Below are 26,209 nucleotides of genomic sequence, written 5' to 3' on the forward strand. Positions count from 1 at the left end.
TTGTATTGATCATGTGTACTTTTGTAAGGTAAAGAATGGCAGACTGCTAACAGACATTTGCCTTTGTGTGACTTATATGCCTTTTAAGGCCAGTAATAAGTGGTCCAGTTGTTTCTCTGTCTAAAGCATCAGTGACATCCATAAAGAAGCAGGCCCGGTACAGAGAAACGAATCCAGCATTGTATTCTCTCTTCTCACATGCAAGCCCAGTTTCTGTTTTGTTAAAAGCACAGATTGAATCATTAACAGTTAAACACACTTAGTAATTTCCCTCGCAAATCCGATTCCTATTGGCCCGCTTTAAATGTTATTTTAATTTGAAATACTCACAAAGTCATGAAATATTTCAACAAACCTAAAAAGTAACCAAGTGAATGCAGTTTTCACATAACTGTCGTGTTTCCTGTTTAAAAAAAACATTTAAGTAAAGAAGAAAATGGAAAGCAGGAACTGTTGTGTTAGAATTATAGCCATTTGCCACTTTATTAGGTACATCTGTGAATCAGATGGTGCAAATATCTATTCAGTTTAAGATGACCTGCTGAACTTCAAAGCAAGAATCCAAACGTGGAAGGAAGCAATGCAATGTTGATATTTTGTCCCAAAAATATAATTTTCCTGTAAAAACAGAGTTAATAGAGTTCGTCATTTTATCATTAGTATCGTTACTTCTGCAGATATCATCTGATGTGAAAGATATTCTCAGGTCTGTGAGGCTCTGTTGTGATGCTATTGTTATCATAGGCATCCTATCGCGCTCTATTATTCTGGCATCTGCAGAATGTGTCGATACACACACACACACACACACACACACACACACACACACACACACACACACACACATATATATATATATATATATATATATATATATATATATATATATATATATATATATATATATATATATATATATATATATATGATCAGAGCTACAATCTTGTGATTTATGTCTGTGTGTGTGTTTGAAAGAGAGAGACAACTTCTGAAAAGGCACCCCAACAGAGAAACGCACACACACACACAAATGTCTCACAGCTATTGTCACCGCACAGGATTTATAACAAATAACTCTCTGGGCTCTGACGTTAAGACACGCTTTGGCAATGATGATAGCGTGATATGTGTTTGTGAGTGTGGTAAGGAGAGGATGCTTGTGTGCCAGTCCTGCCATTAATACACAAAGGATCCACCCGGTTGTTTGCTTAAACACTTTATTGGGACAGGAAGCTGGGTAATGCTGCACGTTGACATTTGTAAGTGCAGCGTGTTTACCTAGAAACCCAATCACTGCGCTAATGATGCGTGGGACAGCAAAAAAAAAAGCATATGTCTGAATCACCACTGTTCTCTCTCTGCTCCCTGTTGTGCCTTTGTTCTGTAGATGTACAGGTGGATACTGAAATATCAGAAGTTATGTTTACCATTCGATCTGCTCATTTCATTTCAGAGAAGCGAGGTGAACTTTGTGTGTCTGTGCGTGTGTGTGGCCACTATATAAATGTCCAGAAGAGGAGTCGGTCCATGCACAGAGGAGTCGGCGAGTTTAGTGGTTTTATTCCAGACGGTGGGTGGGTTGGTTCATAAATTGATGGATTTTCGTAGCAAACAGATGATCTGAATATCAGTCACAGTCACTCAGATTAACAGATGAGGTAAGCTACTTAAAAGCCAGGGGCTTATTGTGCTTTTATAACTAAAGAAGGGCCATCAACTTCACTGTCATGAGATGTTTTATCCACTTGTGCTGCTGCTTTCTGTGGAAAAAGAAAAAGGGAGATCGGTGAAATAGCAGATGCCATTTAAGGCTTTAAAACTGTGTTTTTAAATTTGGCACAAATCGCTGTATAGTGAATTATTTTTAGCTGCTGTGTTCCAACTAACAAATATTTGCACTTGTATATCTTTAGTCGGTTAAACTTTTACAACTTTGTGGAAAACTTGTTAAAGAGAAGTCCCAGTGAGGAACCTAACAGTTGTTAAAAAAGATGTTATTTTCACAGTTACAGTTTTAAAGTAAAATTTGTAGCACAAAGTGTCAGATCTCTTTGTGACAGTACTGGAGGAGTTACAATACTGTAACAGTGGCTCGTGTTGATTTAGCACTGTGAGTTTGTGTTTGTGTGTCCTCATGCAAATCTGGATCTGCTGATGCCTTCTGTAGGAGGAACTAAAGACCTTTTTAGTTTTTTTAAACAAGTTTTTAACTGTCTTTCGGCTCCTCAATAGACAAACAATAGTGTTGCAATGACGAAATTAAAACCGTTAAAGGGAATCAAGGGCACCTACGTCAGTGTTGCTGTTTGAATGAGCTGATGGGTCATTGCAAGTATCTTTATAAGGAATGTTTTTGAAAATAAGGTCGGAGAGCGCACAGGCATTCTGCTTCGTGTGGTCTGATGACAAAATGGTATATATAAGAACCAGTCTATTCATTCATGTCCTCTGTCATGTCATTCATGTGTTTTTGGTCTATATATTTTGACTTATTTGAGCTACCATACTGATCCTGATGTACTAAATAGAGGACATCCTGAGCTTTCCACTGACATCTCATGTGTTTGGGTGGCCTCTTTTAGCTCCAAAGAGGCAGGAAATCAAAAAGTTCAATGGGAAGATCCTTTTTCCTTGGATCTTAGGAGGCTATAATTGGTCAATTTTCCATTGTCATGGATAATCGCCCACATAATATAATTATTATCTGAAAAGAAAGCATGCTCACGCTCAATTCTTTTAAAGATAACATTATAAATGCTTTAAAAAACCTCACATCAAAGCAGAATATTCTCAGCCTGCATAACCTTTATCAGTTTTTGACATTCAAAGGTTCACTTTAGTTGTTTGCAAGGATAAAGTTGGACCCTGTTATTGAGAAACTAATGACTTCTCTTCATTCTGGTCATAGGGATCAATCACAAGTACAGAATTACATCTTATATTTAATATAAGCCTCACACACTGAGGCCTCATATGAAAGTCCCAGTTTTGGAATACAGCTATTGGGTTTAGCCAACAGCCCTGGGCCCTGCCTCTGCACCACAATGTTTGTGATTGTTTCATTCTCTGTAGAATGTAGAAATATAAAACATAGTTGGCTGGTTTTACACTGAAGACCTAGGATTGGCCCAAACTTTAATTCTAGACTTCTAGGCTTATTGAACATGAGGTTTGGGGGTTATACTTAGTATGTGCAATCTTCAAAACTACATCCGTGCATGTACTGCAGGAAGTTTGTCAGTATTACTTCATCAAAAATATTTACAAAGCTGTGAAGTATTCTCTCTTTTCTCGAGGTCTGTTCTTTTTGTGAAAATTATGACTAATTTTCTAAATGTCTGTGTAAAGTCTGAACTTGTACATATTTTATTATGCATTTATTTTCTTTACCACTTTGTGGTAAAAGCTCAGTTTTTTACAGAGCGATAAGCAGGGTACATAAGTGAATAGCCAGAACATTTACACCCAGTAACATTAAACAAGTCAAAGTGTGTGTCTTATCTTTAGTGAGTCTGTTCAAGCAGTCAAACCAACCAAGAAATGATGTCTGATCCACTGAGACAAATCTTCAGTGAGTTACTAGCTGCTGGCATTTCCTGCATTGTCAAGTCTGACAGCGCAGGTTAAGACCTGAATGGGGCTTAAAGGCTTACAGGAAACCTGAATCCAGCCTCCTCATCCTCCTGTCTTTCCTTCAGTCTGAAGGACACTCTCCCTCCTTAACTCTGTGTTTCTTTCTGTCAGTCATTTTCCTCTTTATGTTTTACACCCATGTTTCATAAGCAAATATGTCACTGTGGAGTATTATTCTGTCACTTTGACTGTATAGCAGGTTGCGTGATCATCTCCAGCATTGTGTTTGTTTAAAGGTCAATTGTAGATCCATTACTTTGGTCTGTTTATATTATATTTATGGCTTGTGAGCAAAACTAATGATGTCATCTAAACTTTGTGTTTAGTGCTGCTATGTAGTAAATGTTAACATGCTAACATGCTAAGCCAAGATGCTAAGATAATTAACATTGTTATTGTGAAAATGACATGATGTTCATCAAGGTTCAGGGTTCACATGTCTTGGTCTCTGGGCCTATCAGTGTGCATGTTCTCCTCCATGTGCTCAGGTAGTGATGCTAAATATGCCATAGTTTTGAGTGCAAGGTAAATAAAGCTCTTAAGTGCTTAGATTAAAGTGCTGTATGAATGTGACTGATAATATGAATGGCCATTGGGGAAGTCTTTATCAACAGGAAAAATGTATTCAAATACATTTAAAAGTCCAAAAACGTATACCCTTCTTCACTGTTTCCAGTGCTGTCCAGTTGGTTGAAACCCCTGAGGTGTAGATGCATGTAGCAATTAACTAATGCAATCATAATAAACGCTGCTGCTTTTCCTGCAAATAAATTGCCCCTGTAACACTAGTGTGTGTGTGTGTGTGTGTGTGTGTGCGCACGTGCCCCCACTCACTGAATGAGCTTGTTGGCTATATATGCTCTGCTCAGGTGATCTCCTTTATTAGTCTTGTATCAGTAAGTGGGTTCACTGAAAGCCTGTTGTCAGTGGTTGGCACACGGATGAAAAGACTTGATCGTCATCTCTCGTTCACTCTCTATCTTCCTTTCCTGCCGCTCCTCGTTTTCACTTCTTCTCAATAACAGTTTTCTCTGAGGGACACCTATCACCACATAGTAATCCATAGTTTATTTGGAGTAATCTGCAGTTTACACACTATTACAGATTCTGTCTTTTACATGCCTTCTACCTCCCCTCTTTTTCCACCTCAGTCATTTCTGTCACTTGTGCTCTGTTCATTGCACATTCACTCAGTCAGCAGGCCACATCAGTCAGACAGCAGATGCATATCACACATATCAAATAGAGCATTTTGTGTGTCTTGTTACCTGCCTGGTGACCAACAGTGTTCACATGGAAGGAACTTTTGAACTTTCCTCTGGGCCCGTTCTCTGTCCTGTCTTCACCCTCTTATCTCTACCGGCAGTTAGATGATACCGACAACTGCTGTTGTTATTGCTGCACAGGCTGCAGACAGTTTAGAGTGTGCTATGGTCACTGCCTTCGAGGAAACGTGATACCCATTTCTGCTTGGATGTACTCTCAGGTCAAGACTATTAGTCATTCCAATTCAGTGGTTAGAAAAGTTAGAGGTCAACCTGTTAACTGTGGTTGGCATTAATAACCACAATCCTTATTTTGTTCATTGTAATTTTCCTTGTAGATGAATGGTTGTAAATGCCAGTATTAAACCATTACTTTCCATCTGCTGTATGATGTCTGGCTGTTAACCCCTGACAGCAGTATGTATAATATATTGGTTGGGCAGCGGGCCTGGGTGGGGTTGACCCTTTGTGATATATTTAGAGGAGCCCTTGCTGAATGTTTTATCCATGCTACGTAGAAAGAACACAGGGCAGTCATTAAACATTCATATCTGCCACTGAGATGACCTCCTGGAATATCAGCCCATCATCAATGAATCCACGACAGACACTTTTGTAATTCTCTCAGTCTTTTGCACTTCCCATTGTGCATCTACTGACAGCCCATACATGTATGTATGTGTTTGTGTTTTTACCAGTTTAAATATGCCAACATGCCACAATAATGAGGGGGAAAATAATAAAAAGGTTTTTGTTGTTTGGCTGTTCTTTAGTTTGCCTCATAGCAGCCATCATTAATATTTAGAAAGATGCATAATAGCCAGTTTATGGTCACGAAGCGGACTGAGTTTTTAAAAGATCTGGGCAATATCAATAAGAAGCAAAGCGACTTGATTTTCTTAAATCTTTCCTAAATCCTTACTTGCTTTTTTAGTTGACATTTTAGATCCTTGAATGGTGTCTTTTTCCATAAAATGTATTGTGCATATGCACTGTAGGAACCTAATAGAAGGCATCACTCTCAGCTGTGGTCCATGCTGCTTCTTGTGTGTGTGTCTGTGTGCGTGTATGTGTGTGGTTAAGCTATTTGAAGCTTTGCCTCTCAGATACAGTTTAGCAACAGCTCAGCCAGCTTGCATTATTCATACAGAAGTGAGGCAGCAGATAGTGTTACCCCAAGCCAGTATAGCTGGGACATTATGGTTCCCCTTTTCAATTGTAACTGGGGAGACTCATATTCTGATGCACATGCACGCACAGACATACAATATATTTCTATATTTCTATATATGCTCCTATGTCATGCAACTGGATTGAGATGCGGAAGAGGCCTCGTGTTGAGGTGAACTGGGCTGTGGAAGTTTCAGTAACCAGAGAGAGATGGAGAAGGTTGCAGGAGGTCACAAAGGCAAGCTGACGCGGTTGTGGGTGGATACAACCGCAAACGCAACACTTGTGCACACTCATTCTGAGACAAAGAAGAGGACATCCCTTGACACGGAGACTCACTCTGACGCACTTGCATCGGCTCTCCTTGTTGGGGGGAGCATTGCGCTAAAGTTGGTGCGGTGGCCAAGATGAGGATTCACTGCTGGACTCACAGGACGAACTGACAATGGGAGACACACAAAGGACTACACAGAGTCTGTCAGTGGGATAGCAGGGTCTTTTATCTGTCGTGTGAACCTGGGAAATTACTTACAAACCCATACAGACCATCGGGACCAGGAACTTGCTTTGCCATGATGGATTATTTTCTTATTTTAGATGTTAAGTGGAAAAACTCAGTAAGTGGGTAAAACTTGGAAACAATCAGCACGATTTTTTTTTCCATATGTGATATTTGAAAATCAGTAAGCATCTGCAGTTTGGGGAGTTTTTGGGGGGTTTTTTGTTTTTTTTTTGCAATACTCCTGGAAAGGAGGTTTGTTTCTCTTTTTGTGCTTAGAAAACAGCTCTTTTGCCGAGGATTGAGGACGTATTGTAATGCGAGCGAGCACTGATGGCTGAGATTCCGACTCTGTTACTAGATCGTCTTTTGAAGGACTGTGGTTTGTGTTTATCTTGGTGTGCATTATAGAACAACTGACTCGAGACAGAGTATCCTGAAGTGTGTGTTTGTGGTGTCACACTGACAGATCGGATGGAGGAAAAAGGAGAGAAGACATGAAAGCAACTGGGGATGAGAGGATGTCGCTTCTGTTTAAACTGCTCTTCTCAATGCTGCATATCAACATTTACATTAATGCTGCCCTGTCCAGCATGCGTTTGGGAACTTCCTGACCTTCTTTGAAATGATTTGACTCAGAATTCATCATGCCACCCAAAAAAGGTGACCCAAAATCAGCTGCCAAGAAAGGCAAGTCAGAGGAACCAAAGAAGGGAGGGAAGGATGATAAAAAAGGAGGAAAAGATGACAAGAAAGGGGGGAAGAAGGTGGAGGAGCCCCCAGCTAAGGGGAAAGGAAAGGATGATGGAAAGAAGGGAAAAGGAAAGAAACCTGTCAGTGAGTCGGAGGAGGGGTCGGAGGAAGAAGAAGAGGAGATGACGACTGAGGAAGAAGAAAGTGGTGACAGTGAGGAAGAAGTAGTGACCAAGAAACCAGATAAAGGGAAAGGGAAAGCAGCTCTTAAAGGTGCATCCAAGGCCATGGCTGTAAAGGGTTTTAAGCCTCCTTCTAAACAGCCTCCTCCATCAGATGATGAGAGTGATGATGGAAAGCCACAAATCAAAAAAGGAATGGGTGCAGTAAACCTGAAAAAGATGAGTGATGTACACATTAAAGGAGCGTCTAAGGCCATGATGGGATTTGCTGCAGAGGGGCAGAAGAAGACCTTAGGAGCAGCAAAAGTACAGAAGACACCCGATGTGAAATCTCACCTGAAAGGAGCTTCCAAAGCCATAACAGGCCTTACAGGAAAGGCATCCCCTTTCAGTTTTCCCTCTAAACAACAGCAGCCAGAGAAGGCAAAACCAAAGAGAAACCTTAAAAGCACATCCCGTCTCTTCCTACGACTCTCCAAAAAAAAGAAACCAGCTGCTGGTAGTAAACCACTTCTAGGCACCAGTAAGCTTTTTGCTGGTTTTGGGGCAAAGTCTGCTGACAAAAAGCCAGGCTTGTCTGGCTTCAGCTTGCTTAATAAAAAAGACAACAATGCAAAAGAAACCACACCACCTAAAAAGACAATAAATCTATCCAGTTTAGGGGGTAAAGGAAACATGGCAACAGAGGCAAAGGGACTAGGAGGGAAGTTCAAAGGCATGTTTGGCAAAAAGAAAACCACACCAGGCTTTAAGGCTAAAAGTTCGATGTTAGGGAGGATAGCTGCAGCAACAAACTGGTTGACAGGGAGGTTCCTGACTTCAAAGGGCCATGGTCAATTTGGTGCAAGGGCTGGAGGACGAGGCCGAAAGCGCTTGTCATTTGCCAACAGGGACACTAGAGGGAGACAGACACATTATTACAATGGAGAATATGAGTATGATGATAATGAGCATGGATATGAGGATGATTACCATGACAGGTGGAGGCCTAGAGGCTTTGGTAGACAACCAATTGCCTATGACCCATATGACCCTTTTGGAGAGGAAATGGATTACTATGATGATGATGAGTGGGAAGATGAATATGGTTACTATGATGAGGAAGGCAACTTTTATTACGATGACGAGTTTTACTATGATGATGAAATGGATTACTATGATTACCCTTATGGCTACTATGAGGATGAGTATGACGATTACTATGGTGATGAAGGGGTGGAGTACTACTATGGTGAGGATGGAATGCTATATGCAATAGAGTCAGAACCATATGGCTATTATGGTGATGCCATAAATGGTTTCTCTGACCCATATGACCCTTGGCCATATGAAGAATACTTTGACCACAATGTGGGATCTGCCTTTGGCCTTTCAGACTCTTATGGACTGATGAACGGTGGAAATGGTTTTGTTTCCGGTCTATATAATGACCCAATGCTGGGATATCCACAGCTTGCTCCTACTTATAATCATTATCAGCAACCTTTCCATATGGATTCTGGGCTGATTCCAGTTGAGATTGGGCAGCTATATGGACAAGAACAGCTGTCTTATCCTCTACCTGAGCCAGTTCCTACACAGCAGTTCAGGTTTCCCAGGCCCCAGGTTAGGTTATTTGGAAAAGACAGACTAGAGGTGGAAACATTGCCACCACCTCCTCTTCATTCTCGTCCCCCATCCCCTATGGTTCCTCCTCCCTCCCCAGTTCTGGCCCTCAACAATCAGGAGATGATGTCAGATATACAATATGAGCAACCCATCCACACATATCATCCTACACAGCCAAATTACCCTACTGTCATGAACCAACAACACACTTCCATTCTTGCTGGACACGCCCCTTTTCTTACAGCCGCAAGCATTCAACAAGAACACATTCCTTTCCCTCAGCACACTTACCCTCCTTTCCCTGTTTCTCCTAGTCATCTGACCCCATCTCCCCTGCCACCTCAGTTCTCCTCACAAGTCTATCAAGATCCCCTTGCACAAGACCCACAGACATTCCAGATGGTTCAAATGACACCACTGGGTCCACCAGTGCAGCCAATGATGCATTCACAGCTACATTCACCTGTTGCCTCACCTAGGCCAGTGCGCCGAATGAGTCCCCTTCCATCCCCACAGCTATCACTGAGGCTGGGATCAACTAGGGCAATGGCGCCTCCTTCATCTCGCCTTTCACCACATCACATGGACTTCCAAACAGGCATCCGGTCTGACCTACACCTCTCTCCTCACCCTCATAGGCGGGTGCTCAGTCAGCGGGCCCCAGTGCCAGGTCAAAGGCCAACATCCCCAGTTAACAGGCGCAGACCACACAGCCCACCACCTTCTTCTCCACTACAACATAGGAGAGGTATGTCAGTGAGAACTCAACCTTCAATGACAAAAGAGAGGGGAGATATTCGGTTGCGTCGAGCACCTTCATCTGTCCGACCCCAATCCCCAATTTCCAGCCCGCTAGCTTCTCCCCGGGGATCGCTAAGGAAGAGAGCAAGCCCACCACCTTCCCCAAGACTCTCCTTTAGACAGCAACCTCCACCAGATGCAGTCCATTTGCCTTCTACCAGACCACAATTGTTCAGAGGAAGAAAACAGACATCTAAGATGAGGCGTTCCCCCTCTCCACCCCAGCCACATTCACAAAGAAGGAGCCCGACTCAACCTGAAAGAGCTGAGTCGCCTCCGCGATCCTTCCGCCCCACCTCTCCCCATCGCCCTCCTTCTCCATCGCCGTCGCGCATCACCAGTAGACCCCTCCCCACCCGCTCCTCTACTCGCAGAATGAGAGGTGGTGCAGGGATTCGAAGTCATGTGCCCATGGGGGCTGTGAAACCGTCTCCAGCCAACCCCTACTTACAGAGACACAGTCGACACGGGGCCCCTGTTACTCAGCATGTTGCCCCATTTAGGTCCTCCATCCATAGTGGTCCCGCCCCTCTTTCAGGTCAGATAGAGGATATAGCTGGAACACCGATGTTAGCCAGGGCAGGCTCCCGGCCTACAGGGTTAAGGGAGTCCAAGCGAATTGGTACCCCCCAACGAGGATTCCACAGACCTGTAGGTAGAGGGCAGCCATTAGTCCGAATGCCCAGAAACCAGTCCTCTCTTCAGTCTAGGCAGTCATTCAGAGCACCTCCTCCAGGTCCCCCTGCCCCTCCACAGCAATCATTGAAACAGAGTGGCCCTCTTTCTTCCCAGCCATCAGTGCGCCGGCTTCAGAGTACACCTCCATCTCCACAGCCCTTGCAGCAACAATCTCCAATGCTGTCCCGTTCTGCATCTCCCATGCACCATTTGTCTCATCCACCCTCCCCTTTGCCTCACAGAGCAATGAGTCCCCATGGTTTCAGACCAGCATCTTTTCAGCCTCCTGTTCCTAATGCTAATATTTCTCTTGCTACTTTTCCACCATCACAGAATATCACTCATTATGACTATACATTGATGGAGCCAGGCCCATCTCCAATGCTTACAAATGCTTTACCAAACGGTCAAATTGTAGGCTCACCCTTTCCTACCTCTCCTCTCCCTTACTCCACTATAGCTCACACTTCACCTTTACAAAGGCCCAGCTCCCCACAAACACAACATGAGATTTACTCTCAGAGCCTCCCTCAACTTACACCCTCATCACCTAATCTTGGACGCACACTCCAGAACCCTTACCTGCACAATGTCAGCAACACCACAGCTTTTCAGAGGAGCCCGTTACCTGTCATGCCTGGTGGACAGGAGGAGATATCAGCTAATGTACAGGAGAGCCAGATGATGCCCCAGTATCCCACTGCTGGTCTATCCAATGCTTTAATGCAGAACTCACGCCTACGGAGTGCCTCCTACTCATTTCCTCTGCAACGCAATGCCAACCTCTATACAACAGTTCTCACGCCACCTGAAGCAGCAGTCCCTCTTGCCCCTTCTGTCCCTTCCTCCCCACAGTTGTCCCCTGCTATGCTGACCTCTCAGCTACGTAATGCTTCTTTTGCTTCACCATTTCAGCGACAACCCTCCCCCACATTGCCAGGCTCACCTGCTCCTCCACCTTCCCCACAACAACAAGGAGGTGTCAGAGGTAGCTCCCCACTTCTCTCAGGTGGATTGCGAACTTCACACATCCAGGGATCCATGTTCAAGCTTCCAGGTGGCACTTTGACAATGTCCCGGGGCCCTGTTGAGACTCCAGTTAACACTGATAGTGTAGGTGGTGTTAGCAGTGGGATGCTCTCTAATGCCTTACAGAACCAAAGCCTACATCGGGCGACCTATAGACTACCCGATGGCTCTTTTGTCACAAGAAATGAACCTGCTGAACATGTCTCAGGTCCATCTCCACTGTCTTCCCCTATGCTGTCCTCTGCTTTGCTCAATCCCAATTTGCGACAAGCCACATATCGTTTACCTGATGGTACACTTGTTACCAGGACAGAGTCCACACCTGCACCCTCCCTTTCCTCTTCTACACTCTCCTCTGCTCTTCTCAATGCTAATGTTCGTAACGCCTCTTATCGATTACCAGACAGTTCATTTCTCACACGTCCAGGAGAGCAGACGCAGAGTGCAGAGAGCTCAGTAGCCTCCCCTGGGCTTTCTAGCGCCCTGATGAATGCTAACTTGCGTAAGGCAAAGTTTCAGCTCCCAGAAGGATCTTCATTGTTCTCACGGAACCAAGCTCAACCTTCTTCCTCTGCTTCTTCCGGCCCTGTCCTTTCTGGTGCATTGTTAAAAACCAACATCCGTGGTGCCTCTTATAGGCTTCCAAACACATCATTATTTAAGCAGCCTGGATCTACTGATGCCTCTCAACCGCGCTCACTTGACCTTTCCAATGCTCTTCGCAACCAGAACCTCCGATCTGCCACTTACCGTTTGCCAGACGGAACTCTCATGACCCGCCCTCAGCCGGCTTCGACACCCAAAGCGCTTGACCTATCTAATGCCTTATCAAAAAACCCAAACCTTCGTGGGGCGAAATACCGCCTCCCTGATGGCAATATCATGACACGACTCGGTGCCCCCAAAGCACCAGAACCTCGAACACTCAACCTATCTGGTGCTTTGCAGAACCCTCACCTTCGGGGGGCCTCCTTTCGCCTACCCTCCTCATATGCAGTAGTATCACCCCAGGTGCAAGGATCTGGCCCTAGACAGCACTGGGCACAGAACGCTGGAGTTGAAGCCCAACAAGATGAAGATGTGTGGGGGGCAGAGAGGGTTTTACCTCATGGGACAGTCCAAAACTTAAATAAGTGGTCCATGTATGGTGAAGGGGAGCTGCTGGACCCCCGCAGCTTGATGGGACAGGAAGGCTTGGGGAATGAGCAAGGAGAATGGAATCTCCGCAGGGAGGGGGAACCACATGGGCAGTGGTTTGACAAGGTAATTTCTAAAAACGAATGTGGCATGACAAAACTATGTATCCACAATGGCTAAAATTGTCATGGTGTCAACCTGTGAAGTGCTTTTGTTTATGCAGTGAGTTCGAAATATCTAGTGTAACATTAGAGTGAAAAAGTTCCATAAATGATTAGGTATGTCTTGATGTTTTTGTTTTGAAAAAGCAGAATGTTTTGCTAAACAGCAAAAAAGGTAAAAATTTCTGAAATGTTTTTCATAAAGTTTGAGGGTAAGCAACTAATAATAATTCAAAAGTAAGAGAATCAACAGTTCCTTGTGAGTGAATGTGTTCTTGTAACATGTACTTGCATTTAATTTCTGAATGTCTGTGCTTGTTTTAGATGTATGCAATCAGAAGCCTGCCCACAATGGTTCAGCGGGAGCAAAGAGAGGAAAATGGTGTTGAAGATATGACACAGCTAGAGTAAGTTAAAAACAAAAATGCCACAGTACACCACAGTTACACTTAGAACAAAGCAGTGGGGACCTTGAACACTGTCTGGTTGTTCAGTATTTGTATATATTTAAGTCATATTTTTGGTTATCAGATTATGGAGGCAATGCATTGTGCTCAGCAGGCAGTGTTGCACAACACATTTTATAACACCTTTATAACTAAAGAATGATGAAAGGGTGGAGAAAGTATTTGGCTGTAAGAAAAAAAAAAGCTCAATTTAAATTCAGTTGAACTCAAACATGAAAAAATAGTGTGGTTTTGGGTTGCTTTTTTTGTTCATAACCCCATAAATAATACTCTAATTGCTTCTTTCCCCTAGTGACATGCATGAAGTGGCTGTTCTGCTGAACATAAGGAAAAGGTTTGAGAGAGAGGTTATTTATGTAAGTATTTAAAGTATTTAAGCAATACACACATTGCAAAAACAACCCTAAGGATGTTTTTTTGTTTTTGTCTTTGCAGCACTCATGTATGGTCAAGTTATCTTGTTGTCTTAAAATTTTCCTTAATTTTTATTTAGTTGGATGACAAAAACGTTGTCTATAAACATCTATGGCTACTTCACAAACTACATTGAGTTTGAAAGACAAACAAAACCTGACCTGTAAACCTTGGGTTACACCAAAAAGTGTACATTTTTAACCTGGAATCAAGAGTTATAAAAGGGACATAGTGCATGTATTTAATTCTTTGGTCAATAATTTTAGATACCAGTTTTAATACACATTGTAGCCAGATGGATTTACATCTTGGCTGTACATCTAAATTGACCCACAGGCTGATCATTTAACCTACGTCTGCTGCCTTTAGCAGTACTTGCTGTGTATGGCGTTATTTTTGTGCCACTATTCTGAGCGCATGTAAAAACAAATTGCAGGTGCAGGTGTTGCATTTTGAGGAGAAATTTATTTTGAGTGAAGAAAAGCTAAATTAGAGTGAACAAAATTCATTGCTGCTTGCAAAAAATGTATTTCAGTGTTTGCTATTATCCACACACACACACACACACACACAATAGCAGCCCCTCTCGCTCAGTTTTTGCATTTGTGCTCGCTCGCAATGTGTTGCTCGCGCTCTCAACATTTCTGCCTGTGCATGCTCAACTCTTTCTGTACACCGCTATATTTGTGCCACAAAACCAGCCAATCACAGACTTGGATGCAAAAAAAATCTGATTGGCTGTTTTGGTCTCCAATCAGTTCGAAATGACGAAATGCAATATCCCAGAATCCATTTCGTCCAAAACTCAAACGAGGCAGTGGCGGAGGAACACAGAGTGGCGGAGTTTGAAATATTACTCTTTCTGGGTCACAAAATAAACTTTTAAGATATTTTCATGCGAGAATGGTGCTGTGTTAACTTCAAATATCTGCTCGATTTATCAAGACATCACATATTTGCATAAGTGCTCTAACGTTTTCGGAGATGCCTGTTACCCACCAGCTGACCTGGTGGTCACTCGGGTTAAACATAATATAAAAAGCTGAACTGACAAAAAATCGGCCGACTGCACCACCAGGTATTATAGGAAAAACCATAAAGCCTTTCAACTAAAACAAACGCTGTTGTGACAGTGATGTACACTGTCTTGTTGGTATATATGTATGATTTGTATCACCTTCATGTTTCCCTCTCACCACATATCCAAACCGATATCATGACCAGCAGCTTTTACAGCTGTGGCTCCAGCAAACATCAGCTGATACTAGAAAGTAATATTAAATAAATTCTAACAACAGCTTATCAAGCTTGAACGTGCTGCTGTTGTTTAGCGCGACATCCGCTGGTTTCCTGTTTCTGGTGCAAAGTGGGCGATAAACAAACAAGAGAGACGATCAGCTGATCATTGATCAGTTTCATGATTGAAATAGCAACAGGAGAGGGAGGGGGAGAGAATGAGAGAAGAAGAGGAGCTGTGCGTTCCTTTTCCCCTCAATACGGATGTATTGTAATTGGTCCAGCCCAGAGTTGATCATGACCAACTGGCTAATCCACCACCTTTCATTGTTTATATTGTTACAAAAACAAACATAAAAATGAAAAATCACCATCGGCCCACCGGGCAAATGTCCGGTATGCCCAACGGCCAGTCCAGCTATGCGGTCAGCTGGTGGGTAACAGGCATCTCCGAAAACGTTAGAGCACTTATGCAAATATGTGATGTCTTGATAAATCAAACAGATATTTGAAGTTTACACAGCACCATTCTCGCATGAAAATATCTTAAAAGTTTATTTTGTGACCCAGAAAGAGTAATATTTCAAACTCCTCCACTCTGTGTTCCTCCGCCACTGCCTCGTTTGAGTTTTGGACGAAATGGATTCTGGGATATTGCATTTCATCATTTCGAACTGATTGGAGACCAAAACAGCCAATCAGATTTTTTTTGCATCCAAGTCTGTGATTGGCTGGTTTTGTGGCACAAATATAGCGGTGTACAGAAAGAGTTGAGCATGCACAGGCAGAAATGTTGAGAGCGCGAGCAACACATTGCGAGCGAGCGCAAATGCAAAAACTGAGCGAGAGGGGCTGCTATTGTGTGTGTGTGTGTGTGTGTGTGTGTGTGTGTGTGGATAATAGCAAACACTGAAATACATTTTTGCAAGCAGCAATGAATTTTGTTCACTCTAATTTAGCTTTTCTTCTCTCAAAATAAATTTCTCCTCAAAATGCAACACTTGCACCTGCAATTTTTTTTACGTGCGCTCAGAATAGTGGCACAAAAATAATGCCATAGCTGTGGGGTTCATGCAGTCCTGGTCACCAAAAACATCGCCTGTCAAGTTAAATGTCTATGATATTTCAGGATTTTTTTTGTAATTCTTTATTCAATATTTGGTGGTGACTAAATGATGACAGTACGGTGGCCCTGAGAGGCCAAATGGACTGCAACTTAAGAAAACACCAGCAATAAGAAAAATGCTGCAAAAGCACACAAAACACAACAGAAATAGGAAAAAACACAAGGGAAGTGTTTCTGGGGAGACAATAACCCGACAGACCAGTTCCAGGAACCCAAAACATGGTAGGCGTGTTTTATCATGATTCATATAATACTGATGACGGATTTTTAGGCTAATAGTTAGGCTAACACACTTAGCTCTCATCTTTTCTTTCCTCACAAAACCGATAGATCCTCCACTTCTGTTAAGTGTCTTCCAGCGCAATTCTTAACATATTTTGGTTCCTGCAGCTGGTCCGTCAGATCTCCCCAGAAACACTTCCCTTGTGCTTTTGGATATCTGTTTTTTCCTATTTCCGTTGTCGTTTTTCCTGTTTCTGTTGTGTTTTGTGTCCTTTTGCAGCGTTTTTCTTATTGCTGGTGTTTTCTTAAGTTGCAGTCCGTTTGGCCTCTCAGGGCCACCGTACGACAGATACAAATTTTGATGTCTTTTAAATTCCACGCAGGTGATGTACAGGGAGTGCAGAATTATTAGGCAAGTTGTATTTTTGAGGAATAATGTTATTATTGAACAACAACCATGTTCTCAATGAACCCAAAAAAAATCATTAATATCAAAGCTGAATGTTTTTGGAAGTCGTTTTTAGTTTGTTTTTAGTTTTAGCTATTTTAGGGGGATATCTGTGTGTGCAGGTGACTATTACTGTGCATAATTATTAGGCAACTTAACAAAAAACAAATATATACCCATTTCAATTATTTATTTTTACCAGTGAAACCAATATAACATCTCCACATTCACAAATATACATTTCTGACATTCAAAAACAAAACAAAAACAAATCAGCGACCAATATAGCCACCTTTCTTTGCAAGGACACTCAAAAGCCTGCCATCCATGGATCCTGTCAGTGTTTTGATCTGTTCACCATCAACATTGCGTGCAGCAGCAACCACAGCCTCCCAGACACTGTTCAGAGAGGTGTACTGTTTCCCCTCCTTGTAAATCTCACATTTGATGATGGACCACAGGTTCTCAATGGGGTTCAGATCAGGTGAACAAGGTGGCCATGTCATTAGTTTTTCTTCTTTTATACCCTTTCTTGCCAGCCACGCTGTGGAGTACTTGGACGCGTGTGATGGAGCATTGTCCTGCATGAAAATCATGTTTTTCTTGAAGGATGCAGACTTCTTCCTGTACCACTGCTTGAAGAAGGTGTCTTCCAGAAACTGGCAGTAGGACTGGGAGTTGAGCTTGACTCCATCCTCAACCCGAAAAGGCCCCACAAGCTCATCTTTGATGATACCAGCCCAAACCAGTACTCCACCTCCACCTTGCTGGCGTCTGAGTCGGACTGGAGCTCTCTGCCCTTTACCAATCCAGCCACGGGCCCATCCATCTGGCCCATCAAGACTCACTCTCATTTCATCAGTCCATAAAACCTTAGAAAAACCAGTCTTGAGATATTTCTTGGCCCAGTCTTGACGTTTCAGCTTGTGTGTCTTGTTCAGTGGTGGTCGTCTTTCAGCCTTTCTTACCTTGGCCATGTCTCTGAGTATTGCACACCTTGTGCTTTTGGGCACTCCAGTGATGTTGCAGCTCTGAAATATGGCCAAACTGGTGGCAAGTGGCATCTTGGCAGCTGCACGCTTGACTTTTCTCAGTTCATGGGCAGTTATTTTGCGCCTTGGTTTTTCCACACGCTTCTTGCGACCCTGTTGACTATTTTGAATGAAACGCTTGATTGTTCGATGATCACGCTTCAAAGCTTTGCAATTTTGAGACTGCTGCATCCCTCTGCAAGATATCTCACTATTTTTGACTTTTCTGAGCCTGTCAAGTCCTTCTTTTGACCCATTTTGCCAAAGGAAAGGACGTTGCCTAATAATTATGCACACCTGATATAGGGTGTTGATGTCATTAGACCACACCCCTTCTCATTACAGAGATGCACATCACCTAATATGCTTAATTGGTAGTAGGCTTTCGAGCCTATACAGCTTGGAGTAAGACAACATGCATGAAGAGGATGATGTGGACAAAATACTCATTTGCCTAATAATTCTGCACTCCCTGTATGTTGAACGTGACAAACAGTGAAAGATAGCATTTGCAGGGGGATAGTGAAATGCACATATAGTAACACAGAAAATCAAAAGAATTGGGATTTATAATAAGTGTTTTTAAAACATATATTAATAATTGTGGTATGTGTGACAATGTTCATGAAAAGTTTTTGTTCAGATTGGTCCACGTGTTAAGGGATAGATAGGGTACACAGACACATGTTCCTACACACATACACTATGATCATTATGGTAAAATTACTTTCTTTGTGAACCTCTTCTTTCTTTTTTGTCCAGACATACATAGGCAGCATTCTGGTGTCTGTGAACCCCTATAAGATGCAAAACACCTATGGGACAGACATGGTGCTCATGTACAAGGGCTGTGCCTTGGGAGAAAACCCTCCGTAAGTTATTTTCACTCTAAAATTGTTGAACCGTGAACCTTATATTTAAAAAACAAAACAATAAATGTCAAATTATTAAGTATGTTTCATCCATGCTGACAGCTGTAAATAACTGTCAGCAACAGAGGATTAAAGTGCAGAAAGAGGGAAGCAGAATACTTTGTTGCGCTTCCTTTAAGAGTCTGAAGGCTTGTTGTGTATCTCTTTCTCCTTCAGGCATTTGTTTGCCATAGCAAACGCTGCTCATTCCCAAATGATGGATGCCAAAAAAAAACAGGTCATAATAATCAGGTAAGAGGCTGACTCTCATTGTTTCTTCAGTCACTTTCTCTGTAAATATGAATCAGACAACAGAGACGTGCATGCAGTTAATTATACGGTGCATTGTATTTTTAACATCTGAGTCTTGCAATGTGAAGCTTTTCTTTTGTATCCTTTGATATATCATTGGTAACCTTTCAAGGTTGTCCGTGAAGCTTCTTGGTTAAAGGTTTCCATCTACAGATGGATTAGTGTTTGTAAATTCATGAGTGTCTGTCTGTGGTTTACTGGCCAGCAAACTTAAGATGGAGTGTTTTGCTCCATGTCAGAACTGATCTCTTGGAAGAAAAAACACACACACACACAAACACACACACACGCACATAAACCAGTGAAGTTAAATTTACCAACACTTGAGTGTGACTTCATTTAGTGGCTGCGCTCATCTGTGAAAACAAACACACCGACATCCAGAGGTTTGCACAAACATAGGTCTATGCTTTTGGATATGACAAAAGACACTCATAATATACACATAAACGCACACTCACACATGCACACGCCCTCACAAACCTGGAACACTTTAGCCGTATTCGGAAGGAGACACCTGTAAGGAAAGCCCAGCCAGGTCTGAGTTGGAGCAGGTTATGTTTCAGAGGTGTGTGTGTGTGTTTGTGTGTGAGTACATTTGTGCGGGCTGTGTGCTTGCAAGTGTGTCTTTGTGTTTCAGTTAGTATGTGTTAAGGGGTAACTGAGGTCTGGTGTACAGTGACCAATAATGGTCCTGTTTTTAGCTAAGCAGCCATTGAGCTGAAACCCTATGCTGGAATGCGGTGAAGGTGCCAGCATCCCTAAATGCACACACACACACACACACACACACACACACACACACACACACACACACACACACACACACACCCTTTGGCCAAGCTTACATAATGGTGGTATTTAGTGCTTGGCAATGGTAGATCAATGGACCTGTGTGTGCATGTGTGTGAAACTCTTTCAGGTGGTTTAATGCAAAAGTGGAACCGAAGCCTTGCCTAATGCAAGATTAGCCTTGTCTCACATCACTTAGTCAATTAAGTCAAACACTCTGCAAGCACCACCACAGAGGTGAAAAGGATCAAATAATGGACGCTCTAAATGATTTCTGGAAGTCCTGAGAAGCTGTGCTCTAATTCAGGGTAATGTTCACACTTGGTGAGCTTTTCCTTGCATCAAACCTGTTTTTGTATTTCCACTAGTAGAATGCAGATGATCAAAATAGTTCAGAGTTATTTTTGCCTACCATTAAAGAATATAATCTTTTACACTGCTCAAAAATAAAAGGAACACTTTTTATTCAGAGTATACCATCAAGTTAGTTAAACTTCTGGGATGTCAGCATGACTGGTTTGGTGGTGGGTCAGGGATGGTCTGGGGGGGCATATCCATGGAGGACACACCTCTACAGGCTAGGCACTGACACCATGACTGGCGTTACATATCGGGATGAAATCCTTGGACCCACTGATACACCCAACTCTGGTGCAGTGGATACTGGATTCCTCCTGCTGCTCAACTCATGTACCAAGAGTATGTAGGCAGTTCCTGGAGGATGAAGGATCTGATACCATTCACTGGCCCCCACGTTTGCCTGACCTAAATCCAATAGAACACCTCTGGGACATTATGTTTCAGTCCATCCGACGCTGCCAGACTGCACCTCAGACGGTCCAGGAGCTCAGTGATGCCTTGGCCCAGATCTGGGAAGAGATCCCCCAGGACACCATCTGTCTCATTAGGAACACCCCCCGACGTAGTCAGGCATGCATGGAATCATTTCTATCACTTGATGTGCCATCATTTCATTGAGCACATTGCCCAGTCCATATCTGTGTAGATATCAGCATCATTTCTTTCCACTGAGATCAGTGTTTCCAAAGTGTTCCTTTATGGAAATGGCACCTCATAATTAACCCATCATGGCTGTATAACAATAAAGCTTTTTGTATCTGGGCTTTGAAAAAGCACACACAGATTTTAAACATTAAAAACTGGGCATTGTAATGTTTGATAAGCTCAGTTTGTATGCACTAATATTCAAACTTTCCAGGTGCTGGTTATCTGAGGAAAAGTTGTCTCCAGCTCAGCTGAGCACTGGGGCAGTTCTTGATTGTTTTCATTGCCGTGTTGATGGGTTTTCTGTATTCCCAGTGAGACTCTGTTACTGTGTTTCAGTGGGGAGAGTGGGTCTGGAAAAACCGAGTCCACCAAACTCATCCTTCGCTACCTAGCAGCTGTACTTCACAAAACTAATCTTGCGCAACAGGTATGCACACACACTTCCTGACATGAATAAAGAACTGCCATCAGAGTTGGATATTTGCAAACTAAGACACTCAAAGTTTTCCTTCTTGTAATGACGACTAATGTGCTTGTGCATATTTTTTATTTGCCTGTATCTCCGGTGGCTTTCCTTGGGTGCAGATTGAGGTAGTTGGGGTTTTCTGCATGCTGCGTGTTTTATATTTTACAAGTAATTTTCATCAATGGCCATAAGAATATCAGGTTACTGTGTTTTGCCGTGGTGTGTTTTTCTATGATTCATTTGGCCAGACATTCCCACTGAAACAGCTTCTTTCCTGTGTGTTGTACAGTTACAGTTACTGCTCCCTTTATAAGGCGATCTGATAAAGGTTTATATATTGTTTGTGTGTTTGGCATCCCTGATAGATACTTGAGGCAGCTCCTCTTCTGGAATCTTTTGGAAATGCCAAAACCGTGCGGAACGATAATTCCAGTCGCTTTGGGAAGTACATTGAGGTCTTTATGGAGAAGTGAGTTGTTGTTTTTTTTAAAAAGCAACAAGCAAAACTTTGACCTCTGCTCTGATCTCACTCCAGCTTCTTTTACTTCTGAAGCTGCTTCTTTTTCACGTGTGTTTTCTGATTCCTTGTTTTCCCAGTGGTAGGATCAGTGGTGCCATAACCTCTCAGTATCTGCTGGAAAAATCCCGCATCGTCTTTCAGGTGAGGCAAGCTGACACAAAGGTCTCGATAGCTTGTTTATTTCTGTATATGGAAGTGTTGCTGTAAATGTGCCGCGTGTGCTTCAGGCCAAAAATGAGAGGAACTATCACATCTTCTACGAGATGCTGGCAGGTCTTCCTTCGCAGCAGAAGCAGGCCTTCTATCTACAAGAAGCTGAAACCTACTATTACCTCAACCAGGTAGAAGATAGTTTGAGTTTGATCATCATCATTGTCAGTGATTTTGGGTCACGACCCTTCCAAAAATCCTTCTCGGGTCACGTTTAGCACTGCTGGTCTTCTCGTTCTGCACACAGGGAGAGGATTGTGGGATAAAAGGGAAGAACGATGCAGAGGACTTTCTACGTCTGCTTTCTGCCATGGAAATCCTTCACTTCACTGCGGATGACCAGTCGTCCATCTTTAGAGTCCTGTCTTCCATACTGCACCTGGGCAATGTTTACTTTCAGAGGCATGAGGTGTGAATTATTTTATTTCTCAGGTTTTTCTCGTATGTCATCCCTTTTTTTAAATTTTGATTAATATAATAATAAGGTGCAAAGTGTTCAGTCACCTAGACTAATGAGTTAAATTCTAAAATAAACTAAACTTTATCAGGACAATAAAAACTATGTAAGATAAGCAGCAAAGATTTTCCCACAGGTAATTCTTCTTTTCTTTTTTCTTTTCTTTTTGCATTTCTATTTTCCTCCTGAACTGCAGGCTGATGGCCAGGAGGTGGCGTCAGTGGTTAGCACTCAGGAGATCAGAGTAGTCGCAGAGCTGCTGCAGATCTCACCAGAAGGACTACAGAAAGCCGTCACCTACAAAGTCACAGTCAGTATCAAACCGTGTCCCGTCTGCATGTGCACTGATGTTCTGTCTTTTGTTCGTTCAGTGCTTGAAAACAACAAGCATAGCACTGCAGTCTGTGACATTCCTGAACCTGGAGGTGATTTTTCTACATTGTCAACAGGAAGGTGATGTGGCACTATGCCAGCGTTTCTACCTTACTTACACAGCTGTGGTTACATTAAAGGCATTGTATCGCCCAGAGTGTTGCTTACGCAGACACAAAGGAGACACATGTGTTGATGCCACACACAGAGTGAAAGAATGAAAGACAAGAAAGAGGCAAACTGCTGTCATCGACCTGCTTGGATGGTTCTTTTCTCATCCTGACCTCCTCTGGTCGGTTATTAGGATCGTTTCTATCCAACCTGACTATTTCTATAAAGCAGGGGGTTTTGTGGAGTATTTGGTTATCAATTCCAATGAACCATGCCATGTTTTAAAGGGGAATTTAAATATATTGGAGTGCAAAACATTGGAAGATACTTTGTATATGTTTGCGTTTTAAGGCCTTAAACAGAACAATGAATTTAGAAGTGAAAGAATTGAAAAACAAATCAAACATGTGCATATAGCAGCCTGTAAACTAGGAGAGCCTTCAGCATTTGTGAAGGAGGTGCATGATTATTTATCGAAGGACTTCACTGCTGATTTAGTTTAAATCTAGGACAGCTCATAGCTCTGTGTAGTGCAGGAGAGTGACTCAGTTTATCAAAGATTTATTGGAGGAGTCTGATTAAAATTGTTCCCTTTTTTTAAAAAAAGTTTTGATTCCTTTATTAAGAGCCAAACATTCAACCCAGTAACTTTTTTGACCCAGCTGATAAACTACCAGCAAAATGGCAGACATCCTCAAGTGAATGTACAGCATGAAAAAAAAGTCTAAAACTGAGTTTTGCAACTTTAGCTTTTACCTTTGTTGGTGTATTAGTGGTATTCAAATAAATGCAGATGTGCCTTTAATAGGTCACTTTTAATGATCTGTATCACTTTCACATGGTGAAAACAAGACTTTGCAACATTATACACAAACAGCACAATTTGATTAAGCTCTTGACATCATTGAGGAGGAAATGTCTCTCACCAGGACCAAGATCAGGAAGGGCAGCCATCTGCCTCAGCCAGTGAAGGCAAAAGGGGCAAAAAAGTATGATGCACAGACAATATATATAAAAAAAAACAAACCAAAAAACAAGGACGGGTCAGTCTAAATTAATTCAGTTCTATTCAGTTTTATTTTATATATGGATCAAATCACAACAGTTGCCCCAAGACACTTTATATTGTAAGCTAAAGACCCTAAAATAACACAGAGGAAACAGAGAACAACAATAACCCTCTGTTAGCAAACACTTGGGAACAGTGGGAAGGGAAAACTCCCTTTTTACAGGAAGAAACTTCCAGCAGAAAGAGCCTCAGGGAGGAGCAGCCATCTGCTGTGACCGTTTGGGCCTGAGCGGTGGAGACAGGACAAAAGACAGACTGTGGAAGAGAGCCAGAGATTATTAATAACTAATCATTAAATGGAGACTCCTAAAACGAGTGACTGAAACCATCAACTCAGCAGGAAATTGTATAGAGTGGTCAAGTCAGAAAGTCCTCTTTCTTATAGGCCTCTATAGGTCTGAATGTCTTTTTTGCAGCCATCTGGTGGTCTGCAGTTAGAATGCAATTTGAGGGCACTTTCACACTGGTTTAATTTTTCCAACCCAGAACAGGAGGCAGCCCACAGCGCTGGAGACTCGCAAGGGGGAAAGCATGAATGTAAATGGCTGCACACATCCACACATCCTCGATACATCAGAGGACACAGAAAAAATTCATATATAGTATTTAGACTGAGCTATGCTATTTTAAAAGGGAAAGCATCTTTTTACTTCTTTTATTTTTAGTGTGCTGCAGAGATGAACAGCCACATTCAGCTTATAGCTCCAGGGCATGAATCTGTCAGTCATGCTTTTGTTGTGATTTCAGCTTTTTATGCTTCTGGTTTTTGAATCTAACCAGCTGGGAATCCTCTTTGTCCAAAGAACGCAGTTACTTATTTCCACGAGGCTTTGCTGTTTGCATCTTAGTGTCTTCATTTCTATACCTTACACATTCTCCTGCATAAAGAAGAAATGCTGTTTTGTTTTCATGTGAACTTTCTTGAGGTCCATTGAATTCAAACTGGGACAGGATGGTAAATTGGTCATTTTTTTTATGCTCTGAAGGAACTTCTTTAAAAACAGTAAACAGTTAGGTGGTGACAATTTTAAAACCTAGATTGTTTGCAGTACAAATAAATAAATTTGGTTCCATTTTTCCTTATTGTTGCCCACATGGTCAAGTGTGATTAAAAAACAAACTATTTTTGTTATTAATTCCAAACTAACCCAAACTGAGTGTGGAGAAGTGTCACAATACCAGTAAGTATTAAAACCAGAGAGCATAAAAACCTTTGCAGAAGCCTGGCTTTACTTGAACTTATCTCCTTTATTATTTTAAAGCAGCATAAGAGATTTCACAGCTCCAGAAAGTTTGATGGAGCTTTTGAAGGAACTGTCAGTGTTAACAGCGCAGTTAAAGGACTTGCACGTGACTTACAATAGCCAAAAAAAGAGAGGATCCTCCATCGCATTTGCTGTTCAGTTATCCTTAATTACCAGTACATGAGCTATTGATGTGGTCATTATCATCCAGCTAGGAAATGAAGTGAATCCATACCAAATCCAGGAAAGGAACAATTAAAATATCCCACTGTCCATACAAGTGTTCCAGTTGGTCATCCACCTATTTGTGTATTTCCTTGTTTGCTTAATTTCCATCATATCCATGAACAAAGTAGAAAAAAAACATATTTTTTTTGTTAAGCAAAGTATTTCTCCTCTTAGTATTTCGTTTTTTGGATCCATTTTCTTTTATGTGTAAGTGTCCAGTAGTTTCTCTGTCCGGTTTAAGGGCTGATTCAACTCGTCCTGACCCCTCTGGTGCTGCCTCTGGTGAGGAATGAGGGTGATGGGAGAATTAAAAGAGAGAAACATCTAATTATCACCCACCTTATATCTTCCACATACACATGCTCCTATACACTAACCAAGGACCTTTTGTATAATTGAATTCCTAATTACAAAGGTGCCTGAGTAACAGGAGAGGGGTGGGTCGTACCCACTCATTTCCTCTCACTGGAGGAATCATGTGTACACATTAGTGTCTTTGTGTGAGCGCACACGTGTGTGTGTGTGATAATTAAGTGTGTTTGGCAAGAGAGGGTCTCAAGTCTCAAAGCATTCTTTATCTGATCAGATCTCAAGTTTAAGACACCCGAATCAATGAATAAGAGAGTAGAAGAAAGGGAAGAAGGGAAGAGCTGAAAGGATGCAAAGGAGTGGATACAAATATAGGAAAAGAAGTTAAATAGGAAGCAGT

At 42.2% G+C, this 26,209-nt stretch overlaps 1 protein-coding gene across 1 annotated transcript in view; it reads left to right on the plus strand.

Annotated features, from left to right (window-relative positions):
- Positions 1-7,214: 7,214 nt before the first annotated feature.
- Positions 7,215-26,209, plus strand: part of myo15aa (myosin XVAa) — a 47,304-nt gene continuing 28,309 nt past the window's right edge. The window contains exons 1-14 of the mRNA XM_085351847.1: positions 7,215-9,175; positions 9,689-9,798; positions 10,990-12,821; positions 13,181-13,263; positions 13,616-13,679; positions 18,563-18,672; positions 18,889-18,963; positions 21,160-21,250; positions 21,409-21,414; positions 21,655-21,758; positions 21,887-21,950; positions 22,037-22,150; positions 22,267-22,428; positions 22,673-22,786. Of these exons, the coding sequence (XP_085207973.1) occupies positions 7,215-9,175; positions 9,689-9,798; positions 10,990-12,821; positions 13,181-13,263; positions 13,616-13,679; positions 18,563-18,672; positions 18,889-18,963; positions 21,160-21,250; positions 21,409-21,414; positions 21,655-21,758; positions 21,887-21,950; positions 22,037-22,150; positions 22,267-22,428; positions 22,673-22,786 (4,890 nt within the window). The remainder of the gene's footprint in view (positions 9,176-9,688; positions 9,799-10,989; positions 12,822-13,180; positions 13,264-13,615; positions 13,680-18,562; positions 18,673-18,888; positions 18,964-21,159; positions 21,251-21,408; positions 21,415-21,654; positions 21,759-21,886; positions 21,951-22,036; positions 22,151-22,266; positions 22,429-22,672; positions 22,787-26,209) is intronic.

This window comes from Diplotaxodon limnothrissa, linkage group LG4 (assembly GCF_057381915.1).
Source record: "Diplotaxodon limnothrissa isolate DT_005_m linkage group LG4, D_limnothrissa_male_GT1.1, whole genome shotgun sequence".
Lineage (NCBI taxonomy): Eukaryota > Metazoa > Chordata > Actinopteri > Cichliformes > Cichlidae > Diplotaxodon > Diplotaxodon limnothrissa.